This window comes from Chionomys nivalis, chromosome 20, assembly GCF_950005125.1.
Source record: "Chionomys nivalis chromosome 20, mChiNiv1.1, whole genome shotgun sequence".
NCBI classification, from domain to species: Eukaryota; Metazoa; Chordata; class Mammalia; order Rodentia; family Cricetidae; genus Chionomys; species Chionomys nivalis.
The window spans coordinates 39,399,054-39,424,107 of record NC_080105.1 but is presented as its reverse complement, the minus strand read 5'-3'; the positions used below and the strand labels follow the sequence as shown (position 1 = coordinate 39,424,107).

The following is a 25,054-nucleotide window of genomic DNA, read 5'->3' as shown; positions in this document are numbered from 1 at the left end:
ACACATAGAGCAGGGATAGTTATTAACCTGGGGAAGATGACCACCATCAAATCGGCAAATAAGGAACCTATACTGGAACGTCTAAATGCCACGACTTTCATCTAGTGAGAAATGCAGACTTCTGTGATAGAAGCGCAGCGGAACATTTTAGAAAGACTTATGAGACAAGCAGAGAGGGAGGCAGTGTCTCCTTGTTAGCTTCAGCTTGACACAGCCCACGGGTACTTGAGGGAGTCTCAATGGGAAAAATGCCTCAGACGGGCCTGTGGACCTACCTGAGTCTTTTCCTTGATTGGCAATTGACATAGGAGGGCACTGCCCACTGTGGGCGGTGCCACCACTAAGCAGCTTTCCCCAGACTTGCTGCCCTAACTTCTCAGGTGTTGGATAAAACGCACCCTCTACTCCCAAGCTGACTTTGGCCATGGTTATTATCACAGCAAGAGAGAAGTTTAACATAGCAGTATGGTTTCAATGCATAGCCTAAAGCTCAGGTCTTAGAAACAGCTCAAATTCCTCTGTTGATGGTACTGAGAGGTAGAAACTGGGGTCAGGTGAGGTCATAAGGGTGGGCCCACAGGATGTTATTAGCAGCTTTACAGGCACAGAGATGGAAGAGGGTGCGCTCTTACCTTTCCTTCCCACCATTCTCTCCACACCATGCTGATATGGCAAGGTTCATCTAGGCACTGGCCCTCCCAAGCTCCAAAACACCCTCTGGTGCTGCTTCTTCTGATCACTCACAATCCCTCCTTCCCTAGAAATCTTACTGCCCACCTTTCCCCCACCTTAGTCTGCACATTAATATTTTGCAAGGTAACATTCAGGAAGATGGAATAGTGATGCTTCACCTCTCAGGAAACTAATAAACAATAACTCAACGTCAGAGTCTAAGTATCATGTTAGCGACTCCCACGGTCTCTCATGCTAACCCAGCTGAAGAAATCTATCCCCATTGAGGGACAAGCAGGTCTCTAAAGGGAAAGAAGGGAGGGAGGGAGGGAGGGAGGGAGGGAGGGAGGGAGGGAGGGAGGGAGGGAATCAGAAAAACATTTCTTTGGGGCTGGAGATGGCTCCACGGTTGAGTGATGGCTGCTCTTGTAGAAGCATGGATTCAGGTTCCCAGCACCCACATTAGGTGGCTCACAACCACCTGTAACTCCAGTTCCAAGGTGGCATCTGATACCCTCGGAGCTCCACAGGAATCTAAGGGCACATGGTGCACCTAAACTCACACAGGCAAACACACACATAAAAACAAACACTACTTCTTCATTCTTCTGTTTGGGTGGTCAAAGAAGGGAAAAGTGGAAAGAAAATAATATTTTCAGAGTCGATGTCAGTATTTAATACAAACATGAGAGACAAAATATAGCCGAGTGTACGTATCAGCTGGTGTTGATTTGGAAACAACATAGGTAAAAAACATCTCAGTGTCTCCAAGCAAGTAAAAGGAACACAAGGGAATTAACATGGCTATTGATGACAAAGGAGAGAGCAGAGGCTTTAAGAAGCTCTATTACTCTCAGTGTAACAGGTTACAGCAGTAACAAGAGCAGAATAGCACAAATATCTTTACACATAGCGGCAGCCACTCTTCAGCATTTTCCTCCCAAGAACTACCTGATTCTACGTGTTAAAGACAAGCCACCAGAGCAGAAGCCAAACCAAATCAGAAGGGTCGGTGGAAACTCAAAACATGATAAGGAAAGATGGCAAAACACTTAGTAGGACCAAGAATTATAAAAACTTTTACTATTAGAATTATTTTTTTTTAAAAAAGTTAAGTACTTGGTTACTTGTCAGGAAGAAATTTAATCAGCCTGATTTAAAAAACAAAACCCAGAAAACCCAGGAAGGCATTATTAATATTTCCTGCTATTCTCCAATTTTCCAATTGTAGTTTCAGCTATTTGGTAGCAACTATGTAATCAGGTGACAAACAATTATTTTTCAAGGGCATGGACCTGCCCTGTGTCAACATGGCGTACCTGGGAAAATCACCTCAAGAGTTAAACCCAGCGGGCCTCGCGACACTGCGTTATTTCCCATTCCTCTCTGGCAGGACAGAAGCACATTGGCTCAAAAACCCATAGCCTGTAGTGAGTTCTCAAGCCACCAACCATGCCTGCTGTCCTTTCTCTTACGCACAGGGCTGGAGAACATGATGAAATCTACTTGCCTGGATTGACCACAGAAATAATGTGGCCTCACAGCCACTACTAAGGTTCAAAACAAAACACAAGCCACGTTAGTGAAATTAGTCCAGGAAGAGCTTGAGAGGGGTTTAGTAACAAAAGTCCATACGTTTGGCCTCTAGATAGTTTTACATCATTATCTCCAATGCACATTCTGATTTTATAAATAGGAATTATTTTCCAATATACACTGGTCACTCACTAAGACAAGCCAGGTACTTTTCCTAACTATGGCACAGTTAACTGAACACAAACGTCAGTAAGTCAGTCTCAAAGTGGGGCAAATACGCATTCACAATGAAGAGAAGCTAATGAACAAATCCCTAAAAGCTTCCATTGATTTGTAGGTTATAGCTCTTATAATTTTAACTTTTATGACACTTTTTGGAGTCGGGTTCTCTTGGTGGGTCCAGGGTGGCCTCAGATTCATCGTCACCTTAACTCCCCAGCACTGGAATTACATGTGTATGTCACAGGCTGGTTCTTCTAACTCTTCACGAATCGTCTCAAAAACTAGATTTCTTACTAGAGCCTGTAGTCTGTTACAGGGTTTCAGTTATGAGTTGAAAGTAGATGTGTCCCAGTACTTTATTACATTGTGCTTATTTGCTTTGGAAGGACGAGTTGTGCAGGCTCAATTCCACCAGTGTGCAAGCAGAGGGTCAGAGGGCACCCTTAAGTTGATTCTCTCAGTCCACCGTGTGAGTCCGGAGACTCAAACTCAGGTTGTCAAGCTTGGTGGTAGACCTTTAAAACAACTACCTGTCCCGAATACACGCAGTGTTCCAGAAAGAAATACCTGAATTTGCTGCCCAGAAAGCGCGAAGCTGAATGTGTGGTGCACAGGACAACTGCTGCTGCTGGCCAAGCAACTTCTTCATGTGCCGTGTGGTCAGGCCTACTGTGCTGTATGTGCATCACCGCATACTTTTATTCTTGTCTTTAGTCCCTAGACAATGCAACCATTTTTTATACTTTATTAAGTATAAGCTATCTAGAGATCATTTAAGTATATGTGTAGCTTATATACAGACACCATGCTACTTGAAGTAACAAATCCCTCAATGACACCAAGAGGATGACTGCGGCTGAACTTTGCCTACAAACTTCAAGAACTAAAAGGACTATGTTGTACACAAAATCCAATGGGAACATAAACATTACTTTTCAATCCTTTCCACACTTTTAAAAACATATTTAATTTAATGGTATTAATGTAGAGATTCATTTTAAATTTCAACATCAAGGAATAAATCAATAAAACTGCATTTTAAAGCCAAACAAATACATCTTGGACACCTCATAGTATAAAATTCAGCTCTAAGCAGGAATGGCTACTGTATAACAAATACTGCTCATACCAAAAGTGCTGGTGACAAAGAATCCAGCATGTTCCCCCACAGTGTTTGCATACATACCCATCTCTCTGTAGCTGTAATAGGATTTTAAATGTTTAAGGTGCTTGAGGCTGCACTAGCTGGAATGCAATCGTAGCAACCGAGCCAACAAATATGCAGCTACTTTCTACTGTGTGGCATTTGTGGAGCTGGAGCGCCCTCTACTGGTAAGGAAGAGGACACACTCATCAACTGTCCTCCATGTATTTTTTCATTGATTCGAAGTTCACATCCATCCTGAAGCATCCGAATTGCTATTCTAGCAATATTCCTAGAGTCATCAAGACCACTGTGAGGCCGCCCATCATAATCCATTCCTAATTTTTCAAGCATTATTGTCAGTTTAGTTTGGCTTCTAGGAACCTGGAAAATAAAAAGCTTAGTAAGTATTTTAAGTACTCTGAACAGTTAAACTGAAAACTAAGAAACAAAACAGTCAGTAGTACCCTATTCTACTTTTCCCAGAGAAAAGCAATTTCACTAAGGCACAAGACAAAAACTTCAAGACAGCAATTATGAATATGCTCAACGACCTTAACAAGAATATGCCTGAATGAAGACCAGGAAAATAAACGATTGGATGAAATAATAAAAACAATTCAAGGCATGAAAGTAAAATCTAAAAGAGAAATAGAAGCATTAAAGTCAAACTGGCAGGTGTGGTGGAACACACCTTTAATCCCAGCACTCGGGAGGGAAAGGCAGGAAGATCTCCGTAAGTTTGAAGCTAGCCTGGTCTACACAGTGAGTTCCTGCACAGTCAGAGCTACGCAGTAAGATCCTGACTCTAAAAGACAAAAACCAAAAATAAAACTCAATTCAGTAAGTCAAAATAAAAAACTCAGAGGAAACTGAGGTGGAAGAGAGAATTTCAGGTCATAAAGACACTATAAAAGATCAATCAAAGAAAATAATAAATCTTAAAACAGAACAAAAACAAAAACAAACCAAATGAAAACCACACAAGACACCTGGGATAAAAGACTATGAAAAGACCAATCCTACAAATATTGATACAAAGGAAGAAGAAGAAACCTAGGTCAAAGGTCCAGAAAGTATTTTTAACAAAATCATAAAAGAAAAATCCCCAAAGCTACAGAAAGAGATCCCCATCGAGGCTGAAGGGACATACAGAACATCAAATGCACAGGCCCAGAAAAGAAACTCCCCATGGGACTTAATAATCAAAACACTTGTACGCACAGAACAAAGGAAGGATATTAACAGCTGCAAGGGGAAAGAGCAAGTCCCATATAAAGGCGACCACTAGCATAGCACTGGAGTTCTCAAAAGACTCTGATGCACACGCACTGAAACAGCACAGGCACCAGCAGACCACCACTCACTAAACCATCAATCATAGCTGCAGAAGAAAGAAAAACAGTTTGTGGACTCCACTACATAGGCATTTGGGCTGGCATAGCCTTGAGCTAGAGAGTTCAATGTCCATCATCCAGCTGTAACTTTGAGGTATTAGCCATGGGAACAAATTAAAAACAGTGATGTTGAGAAGGTGTGGCCACGCTGTGGAACAAGGAGGCAAGCTAAGACTGAATCAACTCTCAGTGGTTGGGGCGGAAGACAAGTTAGGCCACTGGATCTCTAACACAGGTGTCAGCAAAACAAAAGCATCCACAGGGAAGAGGAATACTATCACTGCTTCTTCTGCCTCGCTCAGCCACCATCAGAGAAGCCTCTTTGCGCAGCAGATGGGAATTAACAGAAACTCACGACTGGACAATGTGCAGAGTGAGACCTTGGAGCACTCAGTCCTAAGCAGGTGTCTCCATCAAACCCCTCCCCACAGGGTTCAGGGAGCTATGCAGATGAAGTAAAGAAGCCAGGGGTGAAGGAGGACTCCAAGGAAACAGTGTCTTCCCGACAACAGGACTGATGCCTACGTGAACTCAGAGACTGAGGCAGCACACACAGGGCCTGTGAAGGTCAAGTGAGATGGGGTCCCAGTGCTGAGGCTGAAGTGCACACAGGCTCCTACCCTAACCAAAGCGCCCCGTAACTGATATACACTAGCAACAGAAGGATTAAGTTTTCTCCAACAGAGTCTCATTAAGTACTCTTGGTACTTTTTGTCTCAGTTTGGGGCATTTTTTGTCTTATTGGTAGTTTGCTCGTATACTCTGGCTTGTATTTTTGTGAGTTCTGTGTGTTTTGGAGAGAGAGAAGGAGCACAGAGTTGGGTGGGGAGGATTTGGGAGTTGAAAGGGGAAAGTTGTGACCAGAAATATTTATAAAAATGTTTTAATTAAAAATGGAAATTCTAATAAAAATGACAGAATAGTGCTCAACTTTCTGCAGAGATGGGGTGCTACTTCAAAAACTACTGATGGATTTATATTTAGATTTATATACCTGGACATATATGATGCCTAAACATGGGGGCATTCGCTCAACTGTCTGAAAACCAAGAGAGACTACTGTGCCCTGCAGCTGTGGTCACTCACATGTTACACCCAGTGCTTAAATAAGGAAGTATGTCTCGACTATACCAGTTTATATGATCTTAAGTTACGTCCAAATTGACTAACTGTGGCCGAAGAAAGAAAAACAAAGCACAGAAATCATAACAGCTATTTCATCCTTTACTTCAAAATCAGCATTTTAATGAAGATAGGGGCCCATAAAACACTTCTATAATTTTATAAATACATGCACACAGAGAAAAATCAAAATTTTAAAATCTTAATTTTTTTAATATGCATACAAAATCACAGCTGAATATATATGTAAAATTGAGCAAATATGACCAGCATAACTAATTTAAAAAGTAAAATTTTTACCTTATAAAAGTTTCCATATGACTTTCGAATATTGATCCACTTTTTAGCAAAAGGAGGGTATTTGAGCCTGCTGAGTTGGCACTGGATGTTCAGGAACTTACTCATATCCCAGGAACTTATAAAGAGAAAGGGAATAAAGTAAATGCTACACCAGTACTACAAAGAATACTTTAAGTTGTTCTTTCTATGTTCTACTTACGTTGACCTTCTCATATTCACACAAAATACCAAGCTGAGAACTTACTAAAATTGATTCCCAAAAAAAATTTTAAGCTTAAAAAAAAAATGTAGTTATTTTCTTCACCAAGGCTCCTCATCTTGATTGCTCATGGCTCTGATTCCTGTCAAACTGTTACCTTGATGAGTGCTTTTGTGAAACTGCTAGACTTGCATATTACACCAAACTTAGCACTTCAGTTAAGTTCTTAAGAGTATGTCCTGACACAAAACATGTAAGCAACTAACTTGGAGACAAATTTTAGGGGTGAACATACAACCTGGCCTGCTATTCCTCTACTGTGCTTACTGCGGGGTGTACTGCACACTACTTAATCCTAGCACTGTAGCGGCTGCAGCACACAGACCAGCCTGTGCTCCACAGTGAAGCCTTGTCTCAGAATCAAACCAGCCAACTGAGTGTGCAATGTGCAAATCAATGACCTCGAAGTTACTCTTAGGCAGAGTCAAGAACAGCTGCAAATTTTACAACCCCTCAACTCACTGCTACAAAATCAAAAACAACTACACACCCTAGGGTACTACTTCCTCTGTGTATTTTTAACAGCCATCATCAGCCCTCACCAGACAATTGCCTGAGCTGCCTAATTGTTTTGGGGGGCATCAATTACTGTTTTTGCTACTGTGCTAATTAAAAAGCAAAACAAACAAACAAAATACCGATTTTAAATGATCTGTCCCAGAATTTAAGATCATATGTGCAGAGCTCTAAGTCTTCTATGTCAGCAACAACTTAACATGGGAGCACACACCACCATGGCAGACACTAGACCAGAAGCTCTTTAGGGCTTTCTTCTTCACTTGTGATGACACCATGGTACAATGTCTGTGCCCCTTTCAACCCTTCAGACCTTCCTATTAGTTCTTCATTTTCCCGTTCTCTTTTCTTATTTGGAGAAGAGGCACAAGTAGGATTTTGAGATATAATCTCAAAATACAGCTGAGGATTGCCTCCAATTCACTACGTAGGCTGACCTTGAATTCCTAATCCTCCTGCCTCCAACTCTCAAGTGGGGAACAATCCTTTCTTGTGCAGTGACTCCTGGGGACTTACTAAATAACACTGCACGACAGTCTAGACACTGAGTAAGAGCCTCTTCACTGGTAAAAAGGAATGGAACTGCATTTTCCTACTCACCCATCTGTTAATATGCAGTATTTGTACTTAGTTCCTAACTCCTTTGACTTCATCCACTCAATTACTTTTTTCAGGACCTGAGGGAAAGCATCAGCTCTGTCTACCTGATCCTGAAGAGAGAAGGAGAACAAGGTTAGCACAGCTATTGCTTGTGGTCCTGCAACACACCCAGGTATAAACCAGAGAGAACAAACAGTTCCTGAACTGTTAAACTCTGATTTCAATGACTTAGACCTACTTACCACCTAAATGTTAATCTGAGAAAATTAACTCATGGCCAAGAATTAAAGACTGCTCTCAAGTGAGTATACAACTCTCCCAAAATTAAGAATTAAGATCATCCTGGTTTTGTTAATGACACAGGTGACCTAGAGTCACTGGGAAGAGTGAAGCTCAACAGAAGGATTGCTGGACCAGACTGGCCTGTGGGCACTGAACTATGTGTAGAGAGTGTGAAACTAATGAAGGATCCAAATAAATTTTAAAAGGCCTATATATTAAAACATAAACAAAAACCAGAGCTAGACCACCAAAGGTCTATCAAGATTGTAAACAAACAAGTTCCAAATCCTATCTGAATATAGCAGTGACACTTATCTTACTAACGCTCCATTTTACAACTGAATTCTTTGTTTTTCAAGACAGGGTTTGTCTGTGCAATAGCCCTAGCTGTCCTAGAACTAGCTCTATGGACAGGGCTGACTCATACTCACAGAGATTAAAGGCGAGCACCACCACCGCCCAGTTACAACTAACATCCTGCCTGCACCATTACAACTCCCGGGGGGTGAGGAGTACGGAGTAACAAAAATGCTATAATGTGTAATTTGGCTTTGACTTTTGTTTCTGAAGAGAGACTCTGTCAGTGCTGCCCAAGCTGGTCTCAAATGTCTGAGCTAAAAGGGCATCTAGCTTACTCCCTTAGCAAGTGAAACTATAGCACACACCACTGCACCAGTCCTAAGACCTTCTGTTTAAAAAAATTGTCATTATTATTTGTTACTACAGATAATTATTAATTTATTATTTTAAAAAGCCATTTAATTGTCTGTGCATGGGTACTTGGCCTTTGTGTGCACCATGTGTATGTTCAGTGCCCATGGAGGCCGGAAGAGGGCACTGGAACCTGGATCTGGAGTTACAGATAGTTGTGAATGCTGGGAATTGAATCCATGTCCTCTGAAAGAACAGCCAATGCTCCTAACTGCTGAACCATCTCTTAAACCATCTCCTATTTTTTGTTTTAATCACAGTATGAAAGAAAGACTTTTACCAAACAGGGAAAACAACACATTAAATTGCTCATAATGATATTTTTATACTATTCACAAAATAAGTCAAATTTAAAATTTTCTTTTCAAATTCAAAATAAACAAGCACCCACCACCAAAACTAACAGAAATTAACACAGAATTATCACCTGAGTAATTCCAGTGAGATTGATGCAGAAATCTGAAAGCTGTGAGTTAACCTCTGGCCTCACATACTGCTGAAACGTGTCTTCCTGCAGGGAGGGACCAAGGGAAAGCACTTTATGTGACTACAGTATGGACACACACAAAACAAATCCAGCCACAGCAGAAATCCATAGCTACTCATGGCAGATCATTTTAGAGTTCCCAAGGGGACTTCCCCAACAAAAAGTCCTCTGATATTTAAATGTAAAGACAGTTTATTTTGTTTTTTAAAAACATCATGTCAGCAGGTGTCTAAAAGCAAACCTTCAAAGTTGAGGTAAATATTTTCTTGGTGTGAAAACGCTGGTCATTTTGTTTACAGTATGTTCAGAACATTAAGCCTATTGAAGTTGGTGCATTACGAAAATGGGTTTTAAAAATGACACTTTTTTTGAAAATATGAGGTTTCAGTCATAGGAAATCAGCCTGAGATTGAACAAACAAAATACATGGGTTTAATAATAAATTCATAAAAACAGGAGATAATCATATGTAAGAGGCTAAATCATACATGGAATATGTTTTTTATTTAAAGTTAAAACAGGAGTTGTGGCAAGGTTTTTAAAGGGTCCTTGGGCCACTGTGTTAAAATTAGCTGGTAACTAGGACAGAACACAGACCCACTGAAGAAGAATTGCCCAGAAGCCTGGAATAGGTAGGCAAGAGAACTAAGAGATTCTTCCTAAACAAAATGGGAGGAGGGAACCATCTCCCCAAAGTTATCCTGACTGTCACACATGGGCTGTGGCGTGCATGCGCGTACACACACACACACACACACACAGACACCTTATAAGCTTTTTAAAGAGAGTATACAGTTTAAGCTTGATTGAATGGAGTGGATATAAGAGATGACGGGAAGAAAACAAATGAAGACGGAAGAGTATGGAACTTACTGAAGGGTTTTCCATAAATAAAGAGGGGGAGTAGCAGGAGAGTGGAGTAAGAGGAGGTTTTCCCTGTGGAGGGACAACATGAGAACACGCCAGAAGGCAACGCACCCGACTGTCTAGTGCTTACAGTGCCCCAAGCTCAGAGAACATCTGAGTTAGCCAGGACACCTGCCTGCACAGCTGCCATTTCCCCTTTTGACTATTAATCTATTTTGGAGCAGACAATTTTAGAAATAGGCCGAATCATGCAGGTGAAACAAATAGAAAAGACCCGCGTGAAGAAGGATGAGGAGAGAACCCCCAAAGGGGGCTAGAGATGAAGAGCACAACACATTACCATATACGAGGTCTTTCTGGACTTAGTGACTAGACAGAGGCCTTATGACATCTCCTTGATCACATTTTAAAGGTAAGAAGTATGTTTAGGAGTACATTCTATGACGCCCTGAACTAACAATGCAGTGCCAGCAATCACCTAGGGTATGCAAAGTCTGGTTTGGGAATTTAGGTCCAGCTACTACCACCAGCAATGCCACCAGCAATATTTCTACAAACTATCCTCCACCCTCACTGAACATCAAAACTGCCTATGGTGCTCTAGAAAGTAAGCTGATGCCAAGGGCCGTCCACAGAACTAGACTCTTATCTCTGGGGCCGGGGCAGGCACCAGGGTATTTTTCCATTGTCTTTGTCACTTCCCTAGAGATTGCCATCTACTCAGCTGTTCTGAGCACCAGAAAAGCACCACAATTTCAGTTCACAGAGAAGAAAAGCAAGTCCTGGATTCGCTTCATTATGGTTTCTCTATTAAATAACCATGCTGATAGGGAGCACACAGCAATGTGCAAAAATCTCCTTTTCAAATTCTATTTCCAGGGGGCTGGAGAGATGGCTCAGTGGTTAAGAGCACTGACTGCTCTTCCAAAGGTCCTGAGTTCAATTCCCAGCACCCACATGGTGGCTCACAACCATTTGTAATGAGATTTGGTGCCGTCTTCTGGCCTGCAAGCAGATATGCAGGCAAAACACTGAATACATAATAAATAAGTAAATCTAAAAAAAAAAAAAAAAAAAAAAAGCGAATTCTATTTCCAGCTAAAATAGCAGGCAGGCGCTTCCAATTTCCTACTAAATACCAGAACAGTTGTTACTAAAAATAAGATAAAAAAACACAATTGAACAATTCACTTACTATTTCTAAGGTGTGCGTATTCAACAGAACAACAGGAAACTCGATGATTTCATGTATGAACTCAGCTGGGTTTCCCTCTTCACAAGTAGCTTCAAAGTCAATAATACAAATGTAGTCATAGTAACTGTCCACATAACTGCTTTCTTTCAGCATCAACTTCTGCTTCTTGTAATAGTTTTTCAATCTCTTCTTTAGGACATCCTTGACCCCTCTAAAAAACAGAAGATTAGGTAAACGTTACAGTCGAGAATCCTAAGTCCTAACTGCAGGCACTAGGTTGAACAGTCCAAATCACAGCATAACTAACGAACGCTAGCTAAGACAAAAGGAGGGAAGGAAAAACTCAAAGCTAAGTTAGCAAAGAGCTAATGAAAATAAAATGCTTAATGTGACAAATTTTCCTTCACAAGAGAAGTTTTGTCTTCATTATATCTAGTATTTTAAGTCATAACTGTGCACATGTAACTAGCTGCCCTGGGTAAAAACTTCTCCCTAACATCCGCCTGGCTCCTCCTTATCCAAATGTCATGTTTACCAGGTCGACTTCTGAACACTACCTGAACCAGGTTGTCCTCAATCCTCTCCACAATGGCTTCTCTTAGTTTCCCGGACTATGGCAGAGGCTGCCTGTGATCACAGCCTGCAGCAAACTGCTTCACCCGACTTAAGAACTGAGCACTAATTCAATTTTCCCTGCAGGTCATCTTCGGTGGCTTCCCTGCATCACAAGGAATAAGGGACTTCAGCATAGGGCTCTTCGCTTTGCTCGAGGTACCATTTCAGCATCACTGTCCAACACTCCTTCTCCCCACAGCACGCTGCTACACTGGAAGCTGTGGATAAAGAGCACTGTGTGCTGGAGCCTTGACACACAGCATGCTTTTGAATTCCTTAAGTTTGGTTGTACAATTAAGACAAGAATATACGACTGAAAAATAGAAATTCTAAGTTTTCTGTTTTTTCTTTTGTTTTTAATTTCTTTTTGCCTGAAATATGCTCTTCCCTTCCCTACTTGGCATAATTTCAATGTCCCACTTCTGAACTCCTGAACACACTGCTCTGCACCCTCAGCTGCACTGCGACACTCAGATTTCCAACACTACCCTGACTGCTCTAACTGTGACATTTGTGTGTTTTCTCGAGACTGAGATTTTCTGGGTGGGGGAATGTGTCGGTGTCTAGTGCAGTGCTTACAGTTCCACACAGGTGTTGAGTAAATACATCTATATCTCCAGCCCCCATGCACTGATCTTCACACCTGGGAAGAACAAGTTTTCTGAGACATCTTCTGTAGGCCACAGGCTGTACTTTAATAACAGAAAAATCAAGACTTTCCTTACAAACTGTGGCAGACAGTCTGGAAGGGGACACGTCCTATCTGAAAGCTAGTGGAGGCAGTCCACTTTGAGAGATAAGAAGTCTACTGCCCAGAATAATGTTCTCAACTATTATACACAGTCAAGTTTTTTTTCTAGATATCAAACACTGTGCCTATTTCTGGATGCTAAAAGTCAGAATGCCACATACCCCAAACTTTAAAAAAACAAAACAGAAAGTGGGAAGGGGTAGAAAATAGTTCTGTAAACATATGTGTCTAATTCTCAGAAGACAGAGAGTTCACTAAGCTACACTTTCCCATTCGGTACGGCTAAATGTGATGGACACAATAGTTCCTTCAGAAGCTAAAACAAAGTGACTGATTTGTATGGAAGTGAAGGATTTCCACCTGATTTCAGACAAACCTGTTATAAAAATATATGCAACTAAAAAATATATCCTCTATCATGTCAAGTAAATGACCAACTACTAAGCAAAATTTTCAAGACCAATATGGCAAACAAGCCAGGAGGCAGAGGCAGGAGGACTGTGTGCTCAAGGCCAGCTCAGACTATACGAGACCAGCCTGGTCTACAGAGCTAGTTCCAGGACAGCCTCCAAAGCCACAGAGAAACCCTGTCTCGAAAAAACCCAAAAAAAAAAAAGTAAAACTTAAGCAACATACTTGCTACAACAGCCATGACTATATACATATACACTGATGGTACATTTCTAACACAGTCACAAACTTTGATTCGGAGATCTCCTTTGCTATCTAAAGCAGAACAAAACAAAGTTGCATGCCAAGACTCAAGCTAAAGAATATAAATTACAGTTGTAATTTGAATTATCTCATAATAGGATTTTCATTTTTAGTCTTGTCAAGGTTTTCTAAAGTGAGCAGGCACTACTTCTGTAACTGTGAAGTGATTCTAGTTTTTTAAGCAAAGTGTATACTAGCAGGTTAATGTTAGTTTTCATTACCTTGTTTCAAGTTTAAATTCTGAGAGCTTGGCTCTGAGTTCCTCCTTACTCATTCTATTAATACAGCCGTTTGCCATTGCAATCTCTTTGTAAACTGGGTCACTGAAGTCACTTCCATTGGAGGTGATGATCTTAGATCCATCTGTATCTTTGCCATCCAGTCTACATCGCTGCTTTTTCTACAAAAAAGGGAGAGATAATTTACAATTAGTGCAAATATATTTTATTTTTAAAGATGCAAATTCCTAAGGGTTCTCCATGCTGTATGTTCAATGAAAGGCTCCCCTTGGCGCCAGTGGAGGAAAGCAGGAAGATGAAAGATGTGTTTCCAATATAATTGGCCCTGCTCTGCTCTGCGTCATGAGATTCCTCAGATGCAATGAAGCTAAGTAAAAAGAGGACAGAATTATAGTCAGAGCATGACAGTCTGGGCCCCAGCTGGCCATTTACAGCAGCAAGGCCTTGGGCCACTGACAAGCAGTTCCCTCACCTATACCTGTCCTAGATGGTATTTGCTAATGGTAAACAGTATTTAGGTAGCATTTACCCTAAGTATGAAATTGTGTATATAGCAGGCTAACTACTAGTGAACAGTAATTTTACTCTACAGTCATCAGACTGTAAACAAGTCTTTTCACAAACAATATCCTCAAACTAAGCCAAGTTTAAGTGACCTTTCACATCATGGTGTGTATGTATCAGCAACTTCCTCAGAACTTTTCAGTCTGGCTTTATTTCACAAAGCTAACAGAGCCCACCGGGAAGGAAAGAAAACAGATTTCCAGTCCACTACTGAAACGCCACGGGACTTAAGCAAACACATACATTCTGCTTCAAAGCTCATAAATTGTCACACAGTCATCAGTCATTCAGATCTACAGTGTTGCTTTCCTGTCATATGACTCCATTCTATTTTCCCCACGGATAGATCTAAACCACAAATACACTAACTTCTAAAGTTAATTGTGTTCTACATGCGATGCTACAAACATAAACTATGTTTCTCAGCAGCGTCAGAAACAAATTATTTGCTAATAGCATATTAATGTGCATTTACTTGGCCATAATACAGTCCCTAACTTAAACTGATCTTGTCAGATCAAGGCTACCCCCACTCTCAGCAATCAACACTGCAAATGCCCAGGTTGTACTGCTAGGGGTCGTACAGAGTACTTGCTCCTTTCACATTACGGAATGATACGAACCTGTACATTAATTTGCTAGACTGTAGAGAAGTACTTTAAAGTGTGGAACTTAAGGCTGGGCTGCACTTTCCAGAATAAAAACATGAGTCACCTTAAAAGTTGCTCGGTTTTTCTATAGAGAAAGGTTCTATCTTGACCTTTGAATGCTCTTTCAAGTAAATACAACCTACTGCTTCTGAGGTGAGACTCTTAGAGAGTAACTACAAAGTAACTACTTCTAAATAACTCCTGTTTCCACACTCTTGTTGATAAAACTACCAAAACTATGCACTACCTACTTACAAAAGAAAAGCTTTTGCATTTGCAGGTTGAAACAAAAATGCCCAAACATTAAAATGTTTCTTCTTCTACTGGTTTACAAGGATCACTGAAGCTAAAGTCAATGGAAATTTACTAGATAAATCTCAAAAACAACCAACAACTTTGTGAGGCTGAAGTCAAGGGGGAATATATATATATATTCATCTGTTAAAAGCACGTAACAGTTAAGGTTTTAACAGGCAAAACAGTCGCTAAAATCAATCTGAACACAGGTCCGGGATACAAAGCATTCCATTTCAAAGTTTCAGGACTTTGAAGACAGTGAAGTATCCTCAATTTCTCTTAGGAGAAGAAGCTCTGCAAATTAGCTTTAAAACTGACTTAGGTGATGTCATTGACAACACGGATTAGAACAAAAGGGGCATAGTTCCAGAGCGGGAGAATACAAGCCTCTCACAAGCGCAGTAAGATAATGCTGTAAAGATCCGGAGGAAGAGTAGTCAGGCCAAGGAGAACACAAGATCCTTAAGGGAGAAAACCCCCTACTAAAGAAGAACACAGGGAAATCAGAGTGGACAGCAAAGATGTTCACTATGCAATGGGCAAAGGCGGCCGGGACAAACGGAAGGCACGGAACGATGGGAGTAAATTAGATACATTCAGACTGTTAAAAGATCACTCAAGAGCAACTTCTGCTCTTGCAAGCGGACGGGAGTTCGGTCCCCAGGATTCATGTCTAACCTCTAACTCTGGTCTTTGAAGGCACCTGCACACTCGTGGCATCCACTACACACATACACACATATGCATTAAAAATAACATTTTTAAAGAGCATTCTGGCTACTACACGAAGGTGTAAACGGAAAGAACAAAGACACTAGGAAGCATCTCCCGAACACCCACGTTTTGACCCTACATTTCCACGGCTAGGCAGATCATCTCCCCAGCCCCGCGAAGACCCTGGATTTCCAGTGCTCAACTCCTGCGACGAAAAAGCACGGACTTTTTAGCGTCTCCTTCCCAAGCCGCAGCGCTTGCCAACACTAACCCATCAAGATGAGTAACTAAGTCTGGGGAGGCGTCTGACAGTCTCGCCGCCGTCGCGAGGATGGACTGGCAGGGTACCAAACTACTTCGGAAGCCGGTTGTGGCTGGATTCTCGAGATAGTAGGGGACAGGGGAAGCCGGGGGGTGGGGGGGATCCCTTCGGGAGCGGGTAGAGAAGGCAGTGCAGTGGTCTGGGGCAGGCACAGGCTGAGGGGAGCACCCCAGGGGCTAGGAACCCCACCCGGGGGTGGGCGAGCGCCGGCGCCAGCTCAGCCAATCAGCGCCGCGGGGCTGGTGGAAGTGCAGTGCGCCCGCGCAAGCCGAATGTTTACGCAAAATTCTCACTCGGAACTTCCCGCCCGACCTCCTCCCTCAAGCCGAGGCGGGCTCGCCCGGGTGGCGACGGAGCCGGGGTAGCGAGGCAGCCCCGCGCGAGCACCCTCACCTCCACGCTCAGCGGCCGCGGCTCCTCACACTCGGCCCGCGGCGTCTTCTGCTGAGCCGCGTCGCCGCCGCCACGCGGCCGGCCCCGCTCGTCCTCCATGCCGCCTCTCACACCGGGAGATGGTCGCCGACGCTCGCTCCCAAGCCTCCGAGCCCCGCGAAGCCGCCTTTCTCCTTTGGAAGAAAACTACCGCGCTCGGGTTCCCGCGGCGGCTGCCACACAAACTCCGCCGGACGCCTCCTACTTCCGGGAGCGAGCGGCGTCGTCACGCCGCGCAGGCGAAGTGGGCGGGAGCGTGCGCGCGTGCGCGCCAGGACGGCGGCGGGAAAGAGCCCCTCAGAGGAGCGCCCGGGGGTGGGGGGAGTGGGCGTGGTCGATTGGCGTGGTCAGGACGCGCTTTCCAGGGTGTGCCCATTGCCTAGGCTACGGGTGGACGCTACCCTGATTAGTGTTTGTGGCAGGTGGGTTCTGAGATCTTTCCCTCCAGTAACTCAAATAATCCGTTTATTTTCTTCCTGTAGCCGAAGTTGCTTTGAAACCGGGCAGCGTGGGTGCACGTCTTTAATTCCAACACTCCGGAAGCAGAGGCAGGCGGATCTCTGTGAGTTCGAGGCCAGCCTGGTCTACAGAATGAGTGTCAAGAAAGGCACGGCTATGCACAGAAACTCTGTCCCGAAAAAAAAAAAAAAAAGAGAGAAAAGAAAAAACAAAAAATGGTCATTATGGTCTTTGCCCTTCTGGCAGGTGGATTCCTCATGTCTAGACACCGCAGGTTTTTTTCTTGGCCAGTTACACGCTTAAATCTACAGGATTTCCCCCATTCCATTACTGCTTGGTATTCTCTGGCTTTCTTCAATCATTTCATTTAGGGAAATTTTTATTCATTCCACACACGTCCATTGTATTTATGAGTGTTTTACCTGAGTGTATGCCTACACCCCGTGTTGCAGTATTCCAGGAGGACAAGAGAGGGCGTTGGATCCTCTGGGATTGGAGTTAGAACTATCTGGGAGCTGCCACATGGGTGCTGGTGTTAGAAGTAAGTAGCAAAGGAAGAGACCACCGTTCCAGTCTAAGTGTCTGGGCCAGGCAAACTTTATGCTTGATCAAGTGGGTGTACTCGGAAGAGTGGACACACAAGAGACAGGAAGTGTGTTTGGTGTTTAATCTAACTTTGATAGTGGTTGTGTCTCTCGCATTGACTGGAGTCCAATCTCACAGTCTTCTTCAATGTACTAGTCTGAAAATAATTGGAAATGGAGGTTGGAGAAAAGGAAGTGGAGTAAGGGGGAAAGGGTCGCTGTGCCAGGCCATCAAATTCCTGGAATAAAAGAAGAGTTCTTTGTGTAAACAATGGTTTTTCTGGTTCTGGAGGATTGAAACATTTGCTTAAAGGTAGGGAAAGATAAAAAGATTTAATTCTTGGTTGTAAATATAAGTTTTATGGTATTTGTAAAAACTATTAATTTTATTCAATGTGCATAAGTATTTTGCCTACATGTACGTCTATGCACACTGCATGTGCCCGCTATGCCAACAGAAGCCAAAACAGGGTATGAGAACCCCTGGGGTTGGAATTTCAGATGGCTGTCAGCTGCCCTGTGGCTGCAGGAACTGAACACTTGTCCTTTGCAAGAGCAGCAAGTGCTCTTAACATCTAAGCTCTATTTCCAGCCTCTTCATTGGTTCCTGAAGTGTAGCTTCCTCCAGTTCTTTTCTGTGCAGGGTGCATAATAGCGATACTAGCATTGTGCTTCTGCCTTTCGTGTCCTTCGTGAGGTTTCTATTTCTCATATCTTTACTTTTTTTCTCCGCACTATTGAAGGTCGCTGAGCATAGACTCCTCCCCACTTCATAATCAGCAGCCTGTAGGACCAGAAACTGAAAGTCCATGACTGTGGTTCCTAGTCAGGCTGGAGTCCGAGCCATGTCTCTCGATGAATGTCTGCTCACTGAAGACAGAGGAATGAAATGCCCAGGGTTGTATTTTGGTCAAGTTAGTGTAGAATCTTATTTGAAGAGCTTTTTAAGGCACAGTTCGTTAGTGTGGCTGCTCACTAGACTTATCTGAGCAGCTTTCAAACTTGACTTCTGCCTGGGCTATCCTTGGAGCTATTACAGTTCTGCTTTCTGGGCCAGAGAAACAGGCAGTCACGGTTGGTAACTCTTGAGACCTAGGGTAAAGAAAAAGAGCACATCACTGTTTCCTCCAAATCCAAATGAGCCTGTGTTGCTGTTGTTTTTTGACTCATTTAGGGGCCCACCAGCCAGCTTCTAAATCATGACATGGACATTCATTCTTTCTTATAAATGCCCAGCCTTAGCTTGGCTTGTTTCCAGCCAGCTTTTCTTAACTTAAATTATCCCAATTTATCTTTTCCCTCTGGGCTTTTATCTTTCTTACTTCTGTATATCTTATCCTCACACTTACTCCATGGCTGGGCCCCTGATGCCCTCCTCTCCTTGTTCTCTTAATCCTTTTTTTCCTCCTAGATTTCTCCTTCTGTTTATTCTCTGCCCACCAACACCACCTGTCCTTTCTCCCGCCTCGCTATTGGCCATTCAGCGCTTTATTAAACCATCAGGTGTCTTAGACAGGCAAAGAATCACAGCTTCCCAAAGTTAAACAAATGCAACAGAGAAAAATGCAACACATCTTTGCATCACTAAAACAAATGTTCTACAGCATAAACAAGTGTAACACATCTTAAAATAATATCCTACAACAGGCCTGTCAATCACCAGTGTGAGGGGGAAGAGCCTGTCTCCTAGGAAAAGCTGTCTACCCTGGAGACTAGAACTAGTATAAAGCCTAATTAGAGCCCAGGCTGGCGTGGTCTCTTTGGCCTCTGTCCAAACTCACCCACTAAGAGTGCGTCCTATCTAATGATGCCTTCGGTGGTTGTCCGCACACCTTGAAAGTGCTCCATCTCATTCCCAGGATGGAAAGAGATGTCTCAGTGGTTGGGAGCACGTACTGGTTTGCATTCAAGTAGCCACATTGGGTGACTCATACCTGCCTGCAGCTTCAGCTCCAGGGGACCTGACACTGGAGGAGACTTACCTTGAATGCAGGCAGCATCATCCCACGAGCTGGAGTCCTGAACTGAGTCGGAGGAGAAAGCAGGTAGAACACCTGAAGTCATCCCTCTGCTTCCTTACTGTTGTGTTCTCCAACTGCCACAGCTAGACGCATCTAGCACCACACCTTTCTGACGATACTATATGATACCTCCAAATTCTTCCGAAAGAAACAGTTTGGGAGCCGGGCAGTGGTGGCACACACCTTTAATCCCAGCACTTGGGAGGCAGAGACAAGAGGATCTCTGTGAGTTCGAGGCCAGCCTGATCTACAAGAGCTAGTTCCAGGACAGGCTCCAAAGCCACAGAAAAACTCTGTCTCAAAAAAACAATAATAATAATAATAATAATAATAATAAAAGAAACACTTTGGAAGAAACATCAAGTTATTTGGAAAACCACAAGTTTTCTCTTAGTGCAAATTCTAGGCATGTGCACTTGGGAAATTAAGAAAATAAAAGTTGGCCACAGTGGCTAATATCTTTAAAACTCAGTGTGTGCTGACCAGAGACAGGCAGATCCCTGTGTGTTCAGGACCTCGCTTGGCCTACACAGCAAGTTCCAGGCCAGCCAGAGATACATAGTGAGACCCTGTCTCAAGCAAGAAGGAAGGGAAGGAGGGAGGGAGGGAGGGAGGGAGGGAGGGAGGGAGGGAGGGAGGGAGGGAGGGAGGGAGGGAGGGAAAAAGAAATCTGTATTGTATTGAAGTTGAACACCACCAGTGTCAGGTTTCGCCATTCTGAAGGTTAGTTTTTTGAAGTGCCAGCAGAGGGCAGTCGACCCCAAACTCCCTGCACTTTATGTTTAACAAGCCGGTTTCCTCATTGAAAGTACTAGCAGATATTCAGTTTTAGTTTGAGGAGACAGCAGTTGAAAGTTGATAGGAACACAGTCATAGAACATTTGCCTCGCATGCACAAACCCCTAGATTCAATCTTCGATACCCAGCTCCCCCCCCCCCCCAAATACTAGTCAGTAGGTTTAGCCAGAGGAAAATGTATATGAAAGTATTTACAGTTTTTAAAGGTTTATCACCTATTTCATATTCAGGCAAATTTATTGTTCTGTTTTTGTTTTTACTGTGCATTGTGATGGATGCTGTTGTCGAGGATTGGAATAAAACTTACTCTTACGTTTTGGCATTCTTATTTTGGTAGGCAAGAGACATAAATGAAACAGGATCGAATATGTTTTATATACCACTAAAAATCTTGGAAGGGCAGTATTAGTTCTGGTAAAGACACGTAAATCAAAAGAAGCCTTCATAGAAGAACAAGATCTTACCAAAGAAGTTTAGTGTTCAAATTTCTGTGTTAAAGTTGCGAAATGCAATCATTTGTGCACTGTCCTTCAGTTCAGTGTGAACTGCACGTGTGCACTGTCCTTCAGTTCAGTGTGAACTACACATGTGCACTGTCCTTCAGTTCAGTGTGAACTGCACATGTGTACTGTCCTTCAGCGTGAACTGTACGTGTGTACTGTCCTTCAGTTCAGTGTGAACTGCACGTGTGCACTGTCCTTCAGTTCAGTGTGAACTGCACGTGTGCACTGTCCTTCAGTTCAGTGTGAACTGCACGTGTGTACTGTTCCTCTTAAGCACCCGAAAATAGAAGATATTTTAAAACCCCATTTCCCCAGAGACTAAAGGATAGGAGAACTTGACCTCATTTTTGGAAGCTGGAGGTTGGGGGAGGGAGAGATCAGTAGTATGTTTAACAGACCCAAGAAACCAAAATCACAAGCTAGCAGTGAAAAAACCCAACAGAGCTGTGTCAGACAGCGAACTCTTAGAGCCGTTTCTGAGGTTTCAGCTCTAGGACTGCAGGAAAATGGAGAGGGAGGGAAGACAAGGAAGACGTCATAGAGAAGGCTGATCAGAAAACTTGGTGCCAGACATTCAGCAATGACTATTTTTAACGTGTGTGTGTGTGTTTATGATTTCCTCTAGAGATTATATGAGATACCCAATACTTCATTATAAAGCAGACTCTGGTTAGATAACTTGGCCAGCTGTAGGTTAATAAAAGGTCTTCTGAGAAGGACAACTGATAGTGCTTTGAAAAGAAGCAGGAGTCCCAGAGCCCTGCTGACCTGGCGGGGTTAGGGTGCTTATTCTCACTGAGGGGAATTAAAGGATTCCACTCCCCATCCCCTCAAAGCTCCTACCAAGTTTAGATCCCAGAATAGAACGGCTAGACTTCACCCTCCTGGTAGAAGGTGAACTCTTCCCTTAGGCCTCTGACCATCTATAAAGAAAATACACAGGCTCTTAAGAACAGGGTTGCCGGAAACTCATAAACCTCCTGCCTCTGCCTTTAATTCCTGGCATTACAAGTGTGAGCCACCATGTCCAGCATGTTCATTGGCTCTTCAAGGAGTCCCAAAGCCAGTATAAATGGAAACTGGCATCAGCTAGCAATGCCTACTAAACATCACAGTTGAATCTAGCTTCCGTAAACCTTCTCAGAAGACCTTTTATTAACCTACAGCTGGCAAAGTTATCTAACCAGAGTCTGCTTTATAATGAAGTATTGGGTATCTCATATAATCTGTAGGGAAAATCATACACACAGGGAAAATCATACACACACACACGTTTAAAATAGTCATTGATGAATGTCTGGCACCAGGTTTTCTGATCAGCCTTCTCTACGATGTCACCCTCTTCTGCAATGCCACCTTTAGATACATGCTCTGCTTTGAGCTATTCAAAAGATGAAGGCCAAGAAGGAGGAAACCTACTGCAGCCCATTCTATCTGGCCAGATCTCTTCTTCATGGCTGATGCACTATTCCGTAGTTCTGTGAGACATCCCTAAGATGCCCAGGTCCTTGGGACTCGCCGCTTTGCCCATAGATTTCCAAAAGATCCGTGAACTATCAGAGTTCAGTCTGTGGCTCAGGGTCCATTCAGATGACCGTGGAGGCCTCAACAGAAGTGTCTATGCTTCCTTATATGGCAGCTTTCCTTTCTGTTTGCCTCTTAATGTTTCTTTTTTTTAATATTTATTTATTATGTATACAATATTCTGTCTGTGTGCATGTCTGCAGGCCAGAAGAGGGCACCAGACCTCCTTACAGATGGTTGTGAGCCACCATGTGGTTGCCGGGAATTGAACTCAGGACCTTTGGAAGAGCAGGGAATGCTCTTAACCTCTGAGCCATCTCTCCAGCCCCCTCTTAATGTTTCAAAACTAAACATTTTCAAAAATAAACTATTCAGGTTACAGATTTCCAGATGAAAACATTTTCAAAAACCAGTAAATGGGAGGCATGAAGAGGGCTCCTAAAACACTGAGCTCTAGTTCTTATTCTGGATGGCAGCTACAGGAAGGACTTACATCATCATCGTTGTCATCATGATATTTTAAAAAGCTTTTGTATAGATGATTCATTTTATAATGTAAAAGAATTACAGAATAGAAAAGTTATCATTCCCAAAATGTTACATACCGCTACTTTTCTTTTAAATTATGTGATTATAAATTGTTGTTTTATGAGACTGGGACAAAATAATGAGGAAGGGGTTTCCAGGAAATAAGAGACAAGAGCTCAATGGAAGAGAATGCAGAAGCGTTTAAGTCAGGCTGAGAAAGTTGAACGTGTCTGGCATGCACCAAGAGCTGAAGATACAGTGGGAGAAAATGATCCTCAAAAGGAAAGCAGTGTGTGTTATTGGTTTGATGTGAGGTGTGATGAGAGTATCCATAATCTCCTGGGTTTGAATACGCGCTTCCCCATAATCTGCTGGCTCTGCTTTGTTTGGTCATGAGATGTCAAATGGAGCCTCACTGGAGGATTTCTGAGATGAACCTCAAATTTTATGGCACACCCTCCTTTGTGTCTGGCTTCTGCTTCCTGTTCCATCGAGATACGAAGAGCACAAGCTATGTGTGCCATACTCAAGGGGGACTGGACCCTCTCAAGCCAGGAACCCACCCCTCCCCACGTTGTGTCTCATCAGGTGATTTGGTCACTGTGACGAGAAATGTGGCCACTATAAACAGGAAGGTTAGTGTGTGTGTCTTGACACACTTTCACATGAAAACAACGCAAGATTATAGAATCATCTAGGTATAAAAATGCTAGAACTCTAAAAGAAGGATAAAAATTAGACTGTCACTGGGCATGGTGGCACACACCTTTAATTCCAGCACTCAGGAGGAAGATGCAGGAGGATCTCTGTGAATTCAAGGCCAGCATGGTCTGTGTAGCATTCCTGATTACCATGCTAAGACCCTGTTGTTGGGGAATATTAGTGTAAAATGTGCTACATTTGTTTATGCTGTGGAATATTTGTTTAATAATGCAAAGATGTGTTGCATTCTTTTATGTCACATTTGTTTGACTCTGTAAAGCTTTGTTACTTTGCCTGCCTCGAACACTGGATTGGTCTCATAAAGAGTTGAAGGGCCAATGCCTAGGTAGGAGCAGGATAGGTGGGGCTGTCAGGCAGAGGTATAATTAGGAGGAGAAATCTAGGTTCCAGGGAAGAGTGAGGATGGAGAAAAGGAGGAGCGGAGGATGCCAGGGACCAGCCACATGGCCAGCCACGGAGAAAGAACGAAAGAAGGACATATAAAATAAAGGTAAAAAGCCCAGAGCAAAACATAAACGAGAACCAGGATAATTTAAGTTTAGTTATAAAAACTGCCTAGAAATAAGCCACGCTAAGGTCAGGCATTCATAAATAAGTCTCCGTGTGTTTATTTGGAAGCTAGGTGGCAGGCCCCTAAAGAGTTAAAAGAAAAAAAAACCTACATCCTGACTATAAAATAAACAAAAGGATTTCCCTCAGATCTCTCTGAAATACTAATTCTCAACAATCAATGGAGAGTGTTCATAGAATTTTGAAGGGAAAATTTATACTCAAAGAATTTTAAACTCACTTTTAAGTGTAATTTAAACAGAAGTGATTTTCAAGAGTTTATTAAAATATTCTCAATTACTCTGAGCAAATATAAATAACTTGACTTAAGTTGAAGATTTTCTACTTCAATGTGCTTTGTTTTGTTTTGTTTTGTTCTTGGGACAGAGTATAACCATGTTGCCGAAGCTGGGCGTAGATTTACTATACAAGCCAAACTGGCTTCAAACTTGTAACCCTTCTCTATTGACCTGTTGAGATTACAGATTTGCACCACCCTGCCTGGCTAGTGTGTATGCGTGCATGTGTGTGTGTGTCTGTGTGTTTCACACGAAGTTCTTTGATCATCAAAACCCCCAACCCGGGTATTATGGAAACCCCATGAAAGTGACTTGTTCATCTCAGTGTGCATAAGGATCATATGAGAATCTAAGGATTAATGTAAATTTCTACTTCTCATTCCAAACATTTTTTTTTTACTTGACAGGCTTGGGGAATCTTGGAACTTTAACGTTTTTTTTTCTAAGAAATACCTTTT

The 25,054-nt window shown here is 42.7% G+C and overlaps 1 protein-coding gene across 2 annotated transcripts; it reads right to left on the bottom strand.

Moving 5' to 3' along the window:
- Nucleotides 1–3,378: 3,378 nt before the first annotated feature.
- Eri1 (exoribonuclease 1) lies at nucleotides 3,379–16,807 on the bottom strand. Of its 2 annotated transcripts, none has more exons than XM_057753147.1 (7): nucleotides 16,570–16,807; nucleotides 13,612–13,790; nucleotides 11,311–11,521; nucleotides 9,189–9,272; nucleotides 7,769–7,878; nucleotides 6,394–6,508; nucleotides 3,379–3,958 (listed from the first exon to the last, which is right to left on the bottom strand). In XM_057753147.1, exons 1-7 carry the CDS (start codon nucleotides 16,666–16,668, stop codon nucleotides 3,716–3,718), a joined length of 1,041 nt encoding a protein of 346 aa, XP_057609130.1. In that variant the 5' UTR covers nucleotides 16,669–16,807; the 3' UTR covers nucleotides 3,379–3,715. The 2 variants fall into 2 exon arrangements, with proteins under 2 accessions (XP_057609130.1, XP_057609131.1); XM_057753148.1 differs by lacking the exon at nucleotides 16,570–16,807 and adding an exon at nucleotides 16,126–16,228.
- Between the last annotated feature and the right edge of the window lie 8,247 nt (nucleotides 16,808–25,054).